Source organism: Centruroides sculpturatus, unplaced genomic scaffold (genome assembly GCF_000671375.1).
Source record: "Centruroides sculpturatus isolate CEXI.00-Female unplaced genomic scaffold, Cexi_2.0 scaffold751, whole genome shotgun sequence".
In the NCBI taxonomy this organism is placed as follows: domain Eukaryota; kingdom Metazoa; phylum Arthropoda; class Arachnida; order Scorpiones; family Buthidae; genus Centruroides; species Centruroides sculpturatus.
The window spans coordinates 146523-164890 of NW_019385814.1; the positions used below are offsets into that span (position 1 = coordinate 146523).

The following is an 18368-nucleotide window of genomic DNA, read 5'->3' on the forward strand; positions in this document are numbered from 1 at the left end:
CAATCGAATATAAACCCAACTTTGAAAAAAGAACTTATTGAAAGATTGCAGAAAATCATGCAAGATAATAATAATCTTATTCAGAGTTTCAAATCTACAATGAGTTTCCACATACAATGTGGATTATCCACAAATAATTAATGAACAATTAATTTAAATTTTCGAAGTTCTACATGTATATAAGAGTGGGTGAGGCCGCGACAGGGGATACTAGTTGATTATAAAATCTTACTATTCCAAGATATGTTCTTTAAAATATGATATCATATTTTATTTATTTATTTACATTTAATTGGAGACGTCAGAGACGATTGTATTCCACTCCCCTAATAACAAAAAAAAAAAAATGATCCGCAATAAAATGATTACAAAATATAAAAGATATAACAGACATAAAAAAGAAAAAAAAATTATAAACAGTTACATCATATATTATATAAAATAGATTTACATTTATTTTTTAAAAAATTAAAATCACGATATAGGGAAGGTTCAACAGGCTGTATGTGAGATGCTATACGGTAAAAAAAGGATCTTTGTGAAAGAGAAAGGTAAAAAAATGGGATGAAGAAGAATGATGTATTATGGGTTCTTACAGGAGACCTAGCCAGTAATTTTAAATTAGACCATTGAAGTATTTAAAGCAGAGAATACAGCCAAAATATTTTAAGCAACTAGAAAAATTTGGAAGACCAATGCAAACTCTTGCCACATTGTGGTTGTCAGTAAAGGGTAAATTGCAGAATTTGTGTATCAGAAAATAAACTTTATTTAATTCAGATTGTATTTTTTGATTCAAATAAGGGGCAGCCATGGCCCAGACTGGTAAACAATAATCGACTATTGATTGAAAATTAGTAAAGAAAATTGTTCTGAGTACGGTTTTTGAAGAGATATTTTTGCAAAAATGCCAGATAAAGCCACATCTAATTGCAAGAGATTTAATAATGTAAAAGATGATCATGCAATATTAATTTTTCATCAAATATGATACCAAGGTCACGATGAGACTGGACATAGTTTATTTTAGAGGAATCAATAAATATGGAAGGGTGGTAGGGATTGTGAAGTAGAGAAAAACACATAATGACAGTTTTATGGATGTTGATTTTTAGATTATAACTGGCAAGATTAGAATGTAAAGAATTGAGTGATCTGAAGAGAGGAGGGATCATTGGATAAAATTTTGATGTCATTGGCATAGGCAATTACTTCAGAGTGGGGGTTGATTAGTAATTTATCTATATAAGCTGAGAAAAAAAGCATGCTTAGTACAGATCCTTGAGGTATGCCGCAGATAGGAGAGAAAGGAAAAAAATCAAAGTCACCAATGTGAGTCTTACATAGTCTGGATAACAGTAATTGTTTAACCAACAGTAAAGAGCAGGATCTAAATCAAAATAATCAATTAGAGTCTGAAGTAGTAATTTAGGAATGATAGATTCAAAGGCTTGGGAAATGTCAATATAAATTATGTAGGTGTTCTCAAAATTTTGCAAAATAGTATAAGTTGTTTCAAGAAGGTTAGTATCAGGTCAGTCCATAAGTTCGTGTGTATTTTTATCTACAAAAAAAGCAACAAAAAATTTTAATTAAATCTTATTTCAATCTATAATGTATTCACCATTATTTTGTACAATTTCTTGCCATCTTGATGGTAGCTTTTTAATCCAGTCTTCGTAAAATGATTTCGGTTTTGAATCAAAATATTCAGAAATAGCCTTTTTTACATTGTTCTCATCCTCAAAAGTTTTCCCTTTTAAAAAATTCTGCAAACTCCAAAAAAGATAATCACTGGGAGCAATATCTGGCAAATATGGTGGATGAGGTAAAATTTCCCAGTTGAAGCTTTTGAGTTTCTCTACAGTTATTTTTGCAGCATGAGGTCTGGCATTGTCATGTTGCAAGAGAACCTGCTTTCTGTTCACTAATGACGGTCGATTTTTTTTCATTTAAACGCTCTAATTGATTACAATATATTTGAGCTGTAATTGTTTGATTAGGTTCTAACAGCTCAAAGTGAATTACACTTGACATATCCCACCAAACAGACAAAAGAATCTTTTTTGGATGCAACCCATCTTTTGCAGCCGGTTTTGGCTGCTTGTCGCGATCTATCCATTGTCTTTTTCTTGTCACATTATTATAGAGGATCCATTTTCTGTCTTCAGTAACCAGCCAATCAAGAAAAGGTTCCAAAATAATGCGGGATAAAAGAGACGTGCAAATGTTTACACGTATTGACAGTTCATGTGGTATCCATTTTCCTAGCTTTGAAACTTTTCCAATTTGTTGTAGATGTTTATGAACAGTTCCATGGGATGAATTTAAACGTTCCGCAATTTCATCAACTGTTAATTAAAGATGGTTCTGCTTCAACTAGTGCAGAAAGAGTATCATCATCAAAGTCAATGGATCTTCCAGTACAAGCCTTATCCTCCACACTAAAATCATTATTTCTAAATCTTTCAAACCACTTCTGCGCAGTCCTTACACTAATTACAGTTTGATTATGAACAGTATTTAATTTTTTGGCTGCATTTGTAGCATTCTCATCACTTAAAAATAAAAAGTATAAAACATGTCTCTTATATTCATCTGTTACTTCCATTTTAACGAAAATAAACAACTGAAATGTTCCCAATTCTGAACAGTATTATATGAATGAGATCCAATTTAACACTTCAGTGTAAAAAGTATCACATTAGACTGGCATTTTTAACAGCAAAACAAGATTTTTCTCAAGGTCATAAAATACACAGGAACTTATGGACTGACCTGATAGTAGTAGAAAGGTTATGGATGCCATAGTGTTGATGAGAGAATCTGGAGGTAATTTGGGTATAGATTTTGTTATATAAGCAAATTTCAAAAATTTTTAACATGGCTGATAGAATAGTTATTGGTCTAAAGGAATTATCTTCTTTGGAGAGAACCTTTATATTAGAGATTAACCATTGATTTGGAATGTGACTAGAGTTTAATAAACTTGTGAAGAGTTTGGAGAGAACAACAGTGGATATTGCCTTTAACTTTTTAATTTTAACTTTTAATTTTAGAATATCAATGAGAAAAATTAAGATTAGAAGTTCAGGATAAATATATTAGACATTGTAATATAAACAACTTCAAATGCTGATTTTGATGAATATTTGTTAATTGTTACACGACTAATTTCTGTTGTCACATTAATTAAAACTTACAATTAACTCCTTGGCTAAATTAATCTCATATTTAGTAATGGATGAGCATTTGAGATTTTAATTCTAACTTTAAACCTTTTTTTTTTTTATCTTGTTCAGTTGTAATAACACACTAAGATCAGTAAGTGAATTTTGGATCATTATGTGAATTAATATCTAATAAAAAATATTAAAATTATACAGTATAATATACAGTGGTACCTCGGTATACATCTGCTTTAGAATACGTCCTGTTTGGACGAAAAAAATTTTGCTCGGTATACGACTTTTGTTCGGTATACGACTTAATTCAATTATACGCGCCATCAATGAACAAGTAGCACTACCGGTGTACTAGACCAGACTAAACGTTCGCAGTGACACGGTTTATAACTTCGTTAAATTTCTTCTGATTTTAATTTGTAAATAACATTTTATTATTTTTATTAATCATGAATTGAAAAAAAGACAAATGAAAAGCAACAGAAAATTTTAAAAAAATGACTAGAATCACAATAGAACTGAAAAAAGAGATTGTTGAGAAATATGAAGGTGGCACGAGTGTTAGAGATTTAACTGTTGCATACCGTATTCCGAAAACGATGATATCGACAATCGTGAAAAATAAAGACATTATTAAATTGGCTAACGTTGCGAAAGGAGTTAAATCAATTTCTAAACAGAGATCGAAGACATTAGATCATGTTGAGAAATTACTTTTGCTTGGATAACTGAAAAACAATGTGCTGGTGACATCCTATCAGAAGCAATTATTTGCGAGAAAGCTAAAAAGATACATGTTGATCTCATGAAAAATCAAGCAGGAACTAGCCAGGAAAGCGAAGTGTTTAAAGTCAGCCATATTTTTTTTACATGAGAATGGATTAATCATTTTTACATTACTTCTTATGGGAAAGGTTGGTTCGGTATACGTCCTATTCGGTATAAGTCCAAACATCAGGAACGGATTACGGTCGTATACCGAGGTTCCACTGTACTCTAACATTTGCTATTAAGCATGACAAATAGCAGCAAATTTAGAAAAATTAACTAAGTGAAAATTAACTAAAAATGCAATCAAATTATTCGTCATTTATACCTTATGTCACACTGAATAATTGTCAAGTTGCTCCACGACAAAATTGTCAATTCATGTTAAACAATCAAGTAATATAATAGTTTCCAAATGTCATTCACTATATAAGGCTAAACAAACATTAGCTATATGGTGCATCCCTAAAACTAAAATATGCAGGTACTGCCTGAAATAATAGTACCATTTTTGTACCAAATGAATAATTTATAATTTTGATTCTGCAATAGTTGTATTTTTACATATTTTTAAATATCAAATTCACGAAGAACAAACTTATTGTCTAGAATATTAATAAATAAAAGAATTTTTGTTATACAGGTTTAATTGAATATTTTTATACAGATTAGCACAATTTTAGATTGATTCAAAATTTTCCATTGTAAATGGTAAAATTGTTAATGCAATAGCATATATCACAAATAATAATCATACACAGTACAGTAGATCCCCCTATAAAACCGTTTCCTATAGTTATGATTCCTATAAAAATTGTGGCAGTATCCGTAAACAACGGTAAAAATAACTCCTATAATACGTAAAACGTCATCGGGCAGCCGAACTACTTTCCCGCCGTCCGTAGCGCCACGCTACGGACGTTTAGGCGGATAAATTGAGTTTAGTATCGTCTGTTCATATAATTATATATAAATTAGGTACTGTACATATAATTATATATTAATTATATATAAATTAGGTACTGTATATATAATTATATATTAACTTAATTTATTGTAACTTTATTATAATTAAATATATATTTTTCGCCGTCTAGCGTCACGCTACGGCGAGTTAGGCGACCTATCGTCTGTCCAGTACTGTAATTTTATACATTTCTTGTGAAAGAAACATTTCTTATTTAACGGCCATAAAAATTATTTATATTAAGGATGTCTCCAAAGGTCAACGAAGTTTTCGCAGAAAAATAATATCAGAAATCGCGGCCGCGGTTTGATGCGCTGTTCCGCGACGAAACCAAGCTTTAGCAACGGGCGTAGTCGAACGGTACACACTCGGTAAGCAATCCTACAATTTTTTGTTTATAACGTAGTTTATACGGATTATTTTCAAAAAAATATACGTATTTTGGAAATGTTGAGTCGAATTAGTCTAGAATCGATTAATTTTATGAAAGAAAACCTTTCAAACAGCCGTAGTCCGTAAACTATGATTCCTACAAAATTGATTCATAAAGAACGGAACGTATCTACCGTCTTATAGGGGGATCTACTGTACTGATCTTACATATAATTTTTGGATAACAGGTGATTTCTGTGTTGCTGATGATGTGTTTCAGCCTTAGTAAAGAATAAAAAGAAAAAAGGACACTGCTATTGAAAAGATGTCATTAGTAAAATAATTCTGTTTATGCAAAATATATCCAAATATATTAATATTACTTAACTTAATTAAAAATAACTGATATGTCTTATTTTGTCCCTACTTAAGCTGTTAATTTGCACCAATTCCTTTATGAATTGTTTCTACATAAAATTTTATTTTATTTTATTTTATTTTTATTATTATTTGGAATTTTTTCCACCCTCTAAACTCTTGCATCCCTAGACTCAGGTTTAGTGGGAATAATGGGAAATGTGACCTAGGTTGTATGATGATGCTTCTATCTACTTATTTTAAGCAATCATTATTAGAAAGCAGGAGTTTTAACTGTTTCTGGCAAACATTTGTCTTGCACTATTTATCTTCATAATTAAATTTGCCTTTTTTTTATACTTTGTGGTTTTAAAAAATTTTTCAAAATCATTTTCTGTAATGTTAGGCAAACATTAACTATATGGTGGCACTTATGTTGTTAATACTTCTTAGTAGCCTAGAAAGTAGAGTGGAAATGTTAATTATTTTTAAGCAAAATTTGTATTTACAAACTTTATTCCAAGTTGGATTTTGTCATGGCTGTTAGCTACTTTCTTCATTCTTACTCAATCTAGGCCTAGGTTAAACAAACTTATTTACTCAAAATATTGTTTATAGAGACAATTTCTACAAAAAATTACAGAATGTAAGGAATAAACAAATCTATGTTTAATTTGTAATTATTATAGGACCTTGAATAAGTTCTCACTGTTTTTCGTGAAAATTAACACTTTATTTTAAAAAAGTCGTAATAAACACGTCACTGAAAGTATTGTCCATCGCTAGCTACTACTTTCTTCTATCGTTCTAGCAGCATTTGAATTCCACGTCGGAAAAACGATACGTCTTTTGAGGCTATCCAAGAATCAATACATTTTTTGGCATCTTCATAAGAATGGAAGTGCTGCTCAGCCAGGCCATGTGCCATCGATCAGAACAAGGGATAATCGGAAGGGGCGATGTCTGGTGAATATGGTGGGTGGGGTAGGACTTCCCATTTAAGTGTTTCCAAATATGTTTTCAGGTTGTGCAACATGTGACCAAACATTGTCATATTGCAAAATCACTTTGTCGTGTCTCTGCTCATATAGCGGCTGTTTTTCCTTCAATGCTTGGCTCAAATGCATCAATTGTAGTCAATAGTGATCTCCCATGATGGTTTCATTTGGTTTGAGCAGCTCGTAATAAACTACACCTAGCTGATCCCACCAAATGCAGAGAAGAAGCTTCGAACCATGGATATTTGGCTTTGCTGACGATGTTGATGCATGGCCGGGCTTACCCCATGATTTTCTATGCTTAGGGTTATCATAGTGTATCCATTTTTCGTCGCCTGTCATGATACGATGCAGAATACTTTTCCTTTTCTGCCATTGAAGCAGCTGTTCATACATGAAAAGATGCCGTTCAACATCTCTCGGCTTCAACTCATACAGCACCCAATGTCCTTGCTTTTGAATCATTCCTAATCCTTTTAAATGTTTCGAAACTGTTGTGTGATTAACTCCTAATGATTCTGCAGGTTAGATAGTGTCTGACATGAGTCTTCATGAAGTAACGCCTCTAATTCCTTGTCTTCAAACTTTTTTGGTGCGCCAGATCATTCTTTATCTTCAACATCAAAATCATTATTTTTGAAGTGTTTAAACCAATCTCTGCATGTTTCCGACAGAGCATGGTCGCCATAAGTCTCAACAAGAATTCTGTGTGCTTCAGCTGCAGATTTTTTTTTAATAAAATAGTGCAATAAAATTCCCTGAAAATACTCTTTTTTTTGGCACGAAACTTGACATGTTTAACACAATGAAAAAATAAGTTGTTTACACTTCGGTGAAATGACATATACTGAATTTCAAGGTCGCTTATTGTACTTCCTTACAGATGCGTCACCATCTAAAAATAAACACACGTGGTTCTGATAACGTCATCTGTTAAAAAAAACAGCGAGAACTTATTCAAGGTCTCTATAGTAAAATAGAGAAGTGAACATTATAAGCATGACTTTGCAACAGTATTTATTAACAGTATCATCATACTACAGATAATCAATTAGTATTAAAAATATTAATTTAAAAATAATAAATCAAATTACTTCCAATCTTTCTACCGGATCCTCACTTTCATTTGCTTTCTGAAGAAGATGGGAATATTCCATGTTTTCTGAAATGCGTTGCAAAAAACTTAATGGTTCATTAAAAACAATTGGCATCGTGATTTTCGAAAGTTCCTGGATAAAATAAATCAAAATTTAAAATTTCTGTTTAAGTAAAATGTAATCTGAAAAAATTTATTCTTAAATATATAACAAAACAATTCAGATAGTCTAAGTATTGAATATTAATAACTCTGAAAAATCAAATCTTACAATTGGACTGTTATTCTATAGATAAACACACTTACACACTTTTATTCCAGCAAAATGACTTTAATTAATTAAACAAAAGTTTTCAACTTTCATTTGATGTGACCTGAAGACGATCATTAATTACCCTCACTCTAGAGATTTTTACATTTTTGACTCAGAGGACCTTGAAACATCAAGAAATGCAAAATATTTGGGGTGTTTTCTGTATGTATAGATGTTAGTGCGCGTGTGTGTGTGTGTGGAGCATGATTTTGTTCACTCTCTTTAACCCATCCGATGTTGAAATTTCTCTGTTGCGTGTGGTGCCATATTGAATTTTTGTTGATGTTAAGCCTAACAAAAATAACATGTTTTTGAAAAAAATAATCATGTCTATCATATCATCAAATTATTTTTTTATTTTGCACAAACAAAATAAATATATTAATAAATGTAAAACAAAAAAATAATATTTTGAAAGTTAGTTTTAATATAAAAATTATAACAACTAATGAAATCTAGTTTCATGCTGAAACGAGACCTCGGGTCAACCGGTCAAGGTCGCGACTCAAGATATGTCAGGTAAAATGCTGTACAGGTTAAAGTTTAATAACTTATGTGTCTTTTGTCAAACATTTCTGAAATTTTGTTGGGGGGATTGATGCTATTAAATTTTGATTGTTAAAGATCAATAGGTGGAAAGATAGAGGAGGGTCATGTCATATCTCAAGTAGAGTCAGACTTAAAAATGATTTTACTAGTTATTAGAATAAAATTATTTTTTATAAAACCCATCTCTACTTTCAAAATTAAGCTTTTTATCATTTTATAATAATTAAAAATATAAAATTTTTTAAAAATAAAAATAAAATAGAATACAGCATGGAAATTGTTGACTGTCTTCATTCTGCTGTGACAATTCGCCTATATTAGCTGCATCATTCACAGATTCAAACTGTACTATGTTTTGCTGTGAGGGACCTGCTTCTCTTAACCAGTCCCTTTCCATGTTGAATTCAAAGGTTTCTAATCACATATACCAACTTTTAAGTAGATTCAAACTTTAAATGAAAACTTTTAAGTGTTTTATGATAACAAAGATACAAAAATTGCTAATGCAATTTTGTTTTCAATAAGCACAAGAAACAAAGTATCTTATTACAGAACTGCCTGGACATGCACAAAACACAACAGTATGCCAGGAACACATGTCTGCAAGCTAGTCTTGTCAATGAGTCAACTAAAGGAGCCCTGAGGGATGTTTGGGTTGCTTTGTCGAAGAGTTGAACTCAGAATAAAGAGGGGAGATGGATGGGAAAGTCCATGAAAAAATACATATTTTTCAAGTGAAAGGTTTCAAATATAAATGCATTAAAAATATTTAGATGGTACTTCAAGGAATTTAGGGGACTAGCCTAGTCACCCTAGTCCATTCTTGGCACACCATTGCATTTTGCTGGAATAAAAAGGTATGTTCCTCCTATAGACTTTATTCATTTTAATGTTTGATTTATATACATTGAATTGTTATTTTATGAATTAAAAATTTGAACTGAAAAACAGCATCTTTTAGGGCCAGTATAAACTGCAGAATAACTACCTGTAAGATAAATTTGACCTAATCACAAAGAATAAGCTATGCACACTACACAAATTTCTTTAACTTTTAAGTTAGTCATTGAGCCAATTAACTGAAAAATTCTTACTGCACAGTTGTATTATTGAGAGCAATGGTAAATAAGACAAAAGAGCAAAAGTATGGAATGGATTGCATTATATACAAAAATATTAAGAGATTTAATGAATTTTTTTACACTATTTTACTATAAGTACTTTTTATTCAAATAAATAATTTCACATTATAAAGTAAGATTCACTTAACTCTGACAATTAATGTAAAAGTGTAGCTTTTTCTTGAAACTTATAATTGCTATATAACATTATAAGATCTTATCTTTATTTCAAAATATTCCACCAATATTAAGATAAACTTCCTTTAATTACTATTGAGGTTATCTGCATCAGAATCAAAGTTGGTCAACTATCTTGTTTCTTTGTTAATCTACAAGGTAAATTTAACAACCCAAAATTAGGCAGTAACTTACTCAGCAGTCTATCCCAAAAATGTACACTCGTATAACACATTGAGGGTAATTCTGTAGATTAAAGTGCATTTAAACTTGATATTAAAACATGTACAACTAGCCTTTAACATTCACATTTTACAGCATATCTCAATGTCTGCAATTTTACAATTTTGATAACACTGAAATCTTAATTAAATTATTCCAGTTTACTCAAGTCTAAAAATCATCATGAATTCAAATCCTGTTCTAAACTATTGTTTTTCTAAACAATGATTCAGAGCAGGATATTACTAATATAATAGCTGTTGTCTGTGTGTGTTCCTTATAACTCCTGCAATTTTTGTTCAATCCAGATGAAATTTTGATTATTTTCGTTTTATGTCCTGACGGAAAGTATAGGCTACTTATTTTGAGGGAAATATTAGCTATAGAATAAATGTTTTATCGATTTTGGATCAGTGATCACACTATTGTTGCAGTGACATCATTAAACACGTTCATGCTTGACGAGCGAATTTCCCTTAAGTTACATTTTTAAATATCTTGGCAAATGGTGTAGTTTAAACTTATTTCATTAAATTTAAAATTTAAACTTAAAAATAATAGCCACACCATATCACTTCTATAATGCATTTTTTTAAAATCTTTCCACAGTGACCATGTGACAGATGGTGGTTCATCCACGACGAAGGAAATTTCCCTTAAGTTGCATTTTTACATATTTTGGCAAATGGTGTATTTTAAACTTCATTAAATTTAAACTTTAAAAATGATAGCTGCATCAGGTCACTTCTTTAAAAAAAAAATCTTTCCATAGTGATGACCATGGGACCTCTATTATCCAATCAGAAGTAATGACCTAATGAAGTGGTTATTTAGAAAGTGTTATCGCTCATCTAACTAACGTACTGGTACATATAATTCATCTTTGTTTTATCAATGTGGAATTAAAAAGACTCACTATTATGTAAAAAAAAAATGCCTAGGAAAAGCGTAAGAGTAAAATTGGTCAACTCCATGTTGTTTTAGCCTATTCAAGAAACCAAAACAATATTAATTTAATTAATTAAGTTGTCTATTACTAAAGGAAGACAGCAAGGAAACCTTTTAAAAGACAATACTGTGTTTACTCAGAATGTATAAAAAAGTTTTATAAAGAAAGATTTTAATATTTCTTTTAATACAAAGGTCACTATCTGTTTGTGTGTGCATAAGTGAATTCTCTATTACTCCTATAATTTTTGTCCACTCAAGGTGAAATTTTGTTTTGTTGCTGTTTATGTTCCAGACCCTCCCAGTGGCCAAGTGGGTTGTGCCTCACCAGGACACGCTGGCCACGTGGAGTTTTCCAAATCCTTAATGCCTAAATAGGGGCCACTTAGCCTTAAAAGACCTCTCAGAAGGCATCCCCACTAGACAGATCGCCCAAGTGTTGCATTGCCATACATAACAAAACAAACAACTCTATGTTACAACAGATAGTATATTTAATTTGTAAAAATATTAGAAAATTTTCTTGAAATATCTATTCTCAATTCTTCAATCTCTACTTTCTCATAAAAAGTATTCCATCATGCTTGACAGGGAAATTTCTAGTATAAAAATAATTTATATAATATAAAATTAATAATCTTTAATATGAAATTTTCATATTACTAATAGGTAAGTTAAAAAAAACACTAAGATACATTAGCTCAAAGTTAAAATTGTATGGGCACCATCTGTTATGAGATTTTATTAAAAAATAATTTTTATATTATTAATTACTGTAAAAATGAGAGAAACCAAATTTTGACAATAGAGATTAGTTTCTAAAAAGTTGTAAATGCCAATAACAAGTGAAAGTTTCATTAAGTCTGACACCACNATCAGAATTAGTGATGTAACGAATATTCGGTTACAGTTTCATTAAGTCTGACACCACTCAAACAATGACAAATGACCCCTATCTATCTATCTATCTATCTATCTATCTATCTATCTATCTATCTATCTATCATCTTGATCTTTAACCATCAAAATTTAATAGCCACAATGCCCCTTATATATAAGTTTCTGTGCCAAGTTTCAAAATTTTTGGTTCATCTAGTCCTGATATACAAGTATAATGCAAAATAGAGGCTCCACACAATTTTGTAAGGGTTTTTTTATAACTAACAGTTTTGGGCTCCTTAATTTAAGTAATTAAGTGTCAAAACATCAAGAAATGCAAAACAGGTTGTCAAATTTTAACTGATTACATTTTCCCTATTGTATAGTCTATAACAGCCAGCAATGAAAAAAATTAATTATTAGACTTGCAAATATAATTTAACACGTTTAACGCCATACGACGTGCGCGCCGTTGTAATGGAAATTCCCGTACAGCGCCATACGACCGCCGGTAGACGTAAACAATGTAGTTTTACTCAAGGTTAAATTTTCCTGGCGTTGTACGACGTTTTCTGCATGCTTAGTGCTGGCCTCTGGTGGACATCTATTCAGTTGGCTTCGAACGCCGGCGGTTGTGTGGCAAACTGGTTCTAGCTACAACCGCCGGCGCGTTGTGTAGTGTTGTGACGCGATACAAGGTCGGCGGTTGTAGTTTTTTTAAAAATAAAACTTTATTTTATATCTGATAGTGGTTTATTTTAATAGTAAGTAATTTAAAATATCGAAAATTAGTTTAATTATCCTCTTTTATCGCATATAAAGTAAATAATATTATAAAAAAAAATTAAAGTATATAAGTGCATTTTAATATATATTTACAGAAAAAAAACATCATTTGCAGTCGAAACAAAGTGTGAAATACTTTAACACACAGATGTAAATACTTTTAAGTAGGGAAGGACTTCTAATTACAGTGGGATTGTAAAATTTATTGCCTGGGAGAAAGCAGTGTCAGGTTCAAGGTCATACGACTCCCCAGTTTTTGTTTATATATATTTTTCTTATCGTCGCTCTCCTGACTGTTGTACATCGACCCTTTTATTTACGTTATAATCAATTATTAGATATCAAATTTTCATTTTTTGGCCCCCCCTGACAGAAAGTATCATATTACAACAAGCAGTTAACGTGTTAAGTTTCAATTATACAATACTTACTTTTCCAATGCACTGTTTAAGAACACTCCATACACTAAAGTTATTTCTAGAAAACATTGGAACAGGAAGACGTTCTCTGAATAAAAATTCACATAAAATATTTATTAACTTTTGTATAATATTTTATATTTCATTAAGTTTACAAAATACATTATTACATCTAAACAACATTTTGTATTATTATTGAATATATATTTCATAGTTATTATTATTAGAACAACATGTTTTTCATCATTTTTAATATGAAATGTTTAACTTGTTGAGAAGACATTTGGTTATTCAAAAACATTTTATCCCAATAAATGTGACTTTTATAACTTATTTAGCATGTTTTCCATCTTACTAATAATATTTTTCATTTGTTAAACTTATCAATTACTATTTTTATACTTAAAAACACAACTTTAATGAATTCTACTGTTATTATTTTCCATATTTAACATTGAAAAATAATTCATTTTAGTTATATTACTTTCTAGTTTATTGTTTGAAATTTAAACAAATATTTTAACAGATAATTTTTAAACAAAAACTCAAACTACAATTTGACAAAATAAATTTTAAAATAAAATTCTAAATATTAAAAAAAAAAGAAAATCAAAAATGTAACATATTAAATAAACTGTCTTTCAGCATTAAGAACTTTTATAAACAAAGTATACATGCAAGTACATTCTATAACATATTATTGTCTCATGTTCTTGCCTGATGATGATGATAATATATCAAAAGTCTTTGCATGTATATTTTAAGTTTGTAAAAGCTCTTAATGCCAAAAAGCAGATGTTAAAGGCTGATTATCTAATGTGTTATTTCTGTTATTTGGCATGAAGGAATGCATGTATAAATGTTGTTAATATCAAAAATATTTTGAAAAATTACAAAAATGTTAGTATTGTTAGTGTTTCAAAATTTGAAATTAAAAATTAATAAAGATAATTATAAATACAAATTAAAATAAGTATAATTAAAATTTTTTTTATGACAACATATCTTCTAATGAGGAATTATTTATTGTAACATCGTCACAGTGCCAGGCTGCAATTTTTAATCATATTTTTAATTTATTTAATTTAAAAGATATGCTCTCCATCTCAAATTAGTAGTTTCTTGCCCCTGTACATCATACTTTCCTGCCAGCAATAGAGTCATGCCAGTCATCTATGTAACACCTTTCAGGGGAAAATTTTTGAATTGAAATAACATGACTTCAGATGAAAACTGGAAGTTCATATATAGTTACTTGGGGTCTCCTGCTCCTAAGCTTTCCATATGTGGTCTCAACTTTCATCTATCTAACTCCATTCTCAAGATTAAGGAAGGAAGAACAGACAGCCAAACGGATGACGGTGGATATTTATAGGTCTGCAATTTTTTCAAATTGCAGCCTAATAAAGCATAAAATAAATCCTCGTAAAATTCTATTTGTTAATCATTTTTAATAACTATATTTTAAAATTCCATCACATTTATATTATTTCAAACAAAGTCAACTTTTAAAATATAATAGACAGAATCAACAAGCAAATTATAATAAAAAGTTTGTATACGCACCTACCCCATTTAGAAGTTCCTGTGGCAGTTAGAGTAGCAACTGATGCAATAGAAGAAGGAAAAGATGTAAAAATATCACTTTCTGAAATAGTTTTATCATCATTTTCTTCACTTCCATCATTCTTTGTAATCGTATCTTCATCTTTAATGAAAAATGTTTAATTAAATTTATCAGAATTAGTGATGTAACGAATATTCGGTTACTATTCGGTATTCGGCCTATTTTTCGCTATTCGGCCGAATACCGAATACCTAAAAACAGGAATAAGAAATAACAAAAACACAGTAAATTAATCATTTTGGTATTTATATTTAATGTTATCGGGTTAGTGTTGTTTGTTTATATTTATTTATAACTTATAACATGCACAAAATAAAAAAGAAAATAATATTAGTCACATGTATTTGCAATTTATAATTACAAAGATCAGCAGACGTACACACTTATTCGTTCGAGAATCATTGCACATCTGAAGTCTGACCCAGCCTATCCTTTTTAAGCGCTTTTCCCTTTCTCTTTCCTCTATCGCTCTAGTCCACGTATGCATACATCATAATACGCGCTCACATACTTTCGATTTGTCACTTTTCCGTTGTAGAAACTGTAGATTTGCCATCACAGTTTCGTACAGAGCCTGTAAAGAGCACTATACAAAACATAGTCTGTATTGTTTGCTCAAAAGCAGCATCAAGTGCTCACCAAGTGTAAATCGTGTNACGACTCCCCAGTTTTTGTTTATATATATTTTTCTTATCGTCGCTCTCCTGACTGTTGTACATCGACCCTTTTATTTACGTTATAATCAATTATTAGATATCAAATTTTCATTTTTTGGCCCCCCCTGACAGAAAGTATCATATTACAACAAGCAGTTAACGTGTTAAGTTTCAATTATACAATACTTACTTTTCCAATGCACTGTTTAAGAACACTCCATACACTAAAGTTATTTCTAGAAAACATTGGAACAGGAAGACGTTCTCTGAATAAAAATTCACATAAAATATTTATTAACTTTTGTATAATATTTTATATTTCATTAAGTTTACAAAATACATTATTACATCTAAACAACATTTTGTATTATTATTGAATATATATTTCATAGTTATTATTATTAGAACAACATGTTTTTCATCATTTTTAATATGAAATGTTTAACCTGTTGAGAAGACATTTGGTTATTCAAAAACATTTTATCCCAATAAATGTGACTTTTATAACTTATTTAGCATGTTTTCCATCTTACTAATAATATTTTTCATTTGTTAAACTTATCAATTACTATTTTTATACTTAAAAACACAACTTTAATGAATTCTACTGTTATTATTTTCCATATTTAACATTGAAAAATAATTCATTTTAGTTATATTACTTTCTAGTTTATTGTTTGAAATTTAAACAAATATTTTAACAGATAATTTTTAAACAAAAACTCAAACTACAATTTGACAAAATAAATTTTAAAATAAAATTCTAAATATTAAAAAAAAAAGAAAATCAAAAATGTAACATATTAAATAAACTGTCTTTCAGCATTAAGAACTTTTATAAACAAAGTATACATGCAAGTACATTCTATAACATATTATTGTCTCATGTTCTTGCCTGATGATGATGATAATATATCAAAAGTCTTTGCATGTATATTTTAAGTTTGTAAAAGCTCTTAATGCCAAAAAGCAGATGTTAAAGGCTGATTATCTAATGTGTTATTTCTGTTATTTGGCATGAAGGAATGCATGTATAAATGTTGTTAATATCAAAAATATTTTGAAAAATTACAAAAATGTTAGTATTGTTAGTGTTTCAAAATTTGAAATTAAAAATTAATAAAGATAATTATAAATACAAATTAAAATAAGTATAATTAAAATTTTTTTTATGACAACATATCTTCTAATGAGGAATTATTTATTGTAACATCGTCACAATGCCAGGCTGCAATTTTTAATCATATTTTTAATTTATTTAATTTAAAAGATATGCTCTCCATCTCAAATTAGTAGTTTCTTGCCCCTGTACATCATACTTTCCTGCCAGCAATAGAGTCATGCCAGTCATCTATGTAACACCTTTCAGGGGAAAATTTTTGAATTGAAATAACATGACTTCAGATGAAAACTGGAAGTTCATATATAGTTACTTGGGGTCTCCTGCTCCTAAGCTTTCCATATGTGGTCTCAACTTTCATCTATCTAACTCCATTCTCAAGATTAAGGAAGGAAGAACAGACAGCCAAACGGATGACGGTGGATATTTATAGGTCTGCAATTTTTTCAAATTGCAGCCTAATAAAGCATAAAATAAATCCTCGTAAAATTCTATTTGTTAATCATTTTTAATAACTATATTTTAAAATTCCATCACATTTATATTATTTCAAACAAAGTCAACTTTTAAAATATAATAGACAGAATCAACAAGCAAATTATAATAAAAAGTTTGTATACGCACCTACCCCATTTAGAAGTTCCTGTGGCAGTTAGAGTAGCAACTGATGCAATAGAAGAAGGAAAAGATGTAAAAATATCACTTTCTGAAATAGTTTTATCATCATTTTCTTCACTTCCATCATTCTTTGTAATCGTATCTTCATCTTTAATGAAAAATGTTTAATTAAATTTATCAGAATTAGTGATGTAACGAATATTCGGTTACTATTCGGTATTCGGCCTATTTTTCGCTATTCGGCCGAATACCGAATACCTAAAAACAGGAATAAGAAATAACAAAAACACAGTAAATTAATCATTTTGGTATTTATATTTAATGTTATCGGGTTAGTGTTGTTTGTTTATATTTATTTATAACTTATAACATGCACAAAATAAAAAAGAAAATAATATTAGTCACATGTATTTGCAATTTATAATTACAAAGATCAGCAGACGTACACACTTATTCGTTCGAGAATCATTGCACATCTGAAGTCTGACCCAGCCTATCCTTTTTAAGCGCTTTTCCCTTTCTCTTTCCTCTATCGCTCTAGTCCACGTATGCATACATCATAATACGCGCTCACATACTTTCGATTTGTCACTTTTCCGTTGTAGAAACTGTAGATTTGCCATCACAGTTTCGTACAGAGCCTGTAAAGAGCACTATACAAAACATAGTCTGTATTGTTTGCTCAAAAGCAGCATCAAGTGCTCACAAAGTGTAAATCGTGTGATATGTTTGTTCACGCAGTTTGTGGTGAAGTAGATCCTAAAGAGGAAGGGTATGGTAAGAATGTATTGTGCATCATCTGTAAAAAGAATATGGATCAGAAAATACAGCGTGATGAAGCCAAGAAATGTTTAGAAAAGCAAGCAAAGAAAATGTTAGCAGTTTCTAATGCAAAGCACCCAAACGTCGATGAAGGTTTCGCTGTGAGAATTAAAGTACCCGAAGAAAACAGAGCAAAAACTAATGCACGAAATTTTAGCTGTAGTTCTTAGTAAAACAGAGGATGGCTTTTATAAACTTGATACTAAAACAGGTATTTTAAAACAATTGTATGCAAAATCTAAATTCAGTGTTTGCAAAGGAAGATTTTTAACGAAAGAAGATGGATGTTCCTGCTGTAGAAATATCTTTACGTCAAACAGCAATAAAACAATCCCTTGGTACTGGGCAGGGTTTCAGAAAATGTGACT

The 18368-nt window shown here is 30.1% G+C and overlaps 1 protein-coding gene across 1 annotated transcript in view; it reads right to left on the reverse strand.

The window, feature by feature from the left end:
• Positions 1 to 18368, reverse strand: part of LOC111642286 (oxysterol-binding protein-related protein 1-like) — a 190167-nt gene that overhangs the window by 50693 nt on the left and 121106 nt on the right. Inside the window, exons 14-17 of the mRNA XM_023388617.1 lie at positions 15631 to 15706; positions 14724 to 14872; positions 13170 to 13245; positions 7742 to 7876 (exon numbers count right to left, since the gene is read on the reverse strand). Of these exons, the coding sequence (XP_023244385.1) occupies positions 7742 to 7876; positions 13170 to 13245; positions 14724 to 14872; positions 15631 to 15706 (436 nt within the window). The remainder of the gene's footprint in view (positions 1 to 7741; positions 7877 to 13169; positions 13246 to 14723; positions 14873 to 15630; positions 15707 to 18368) is intronic.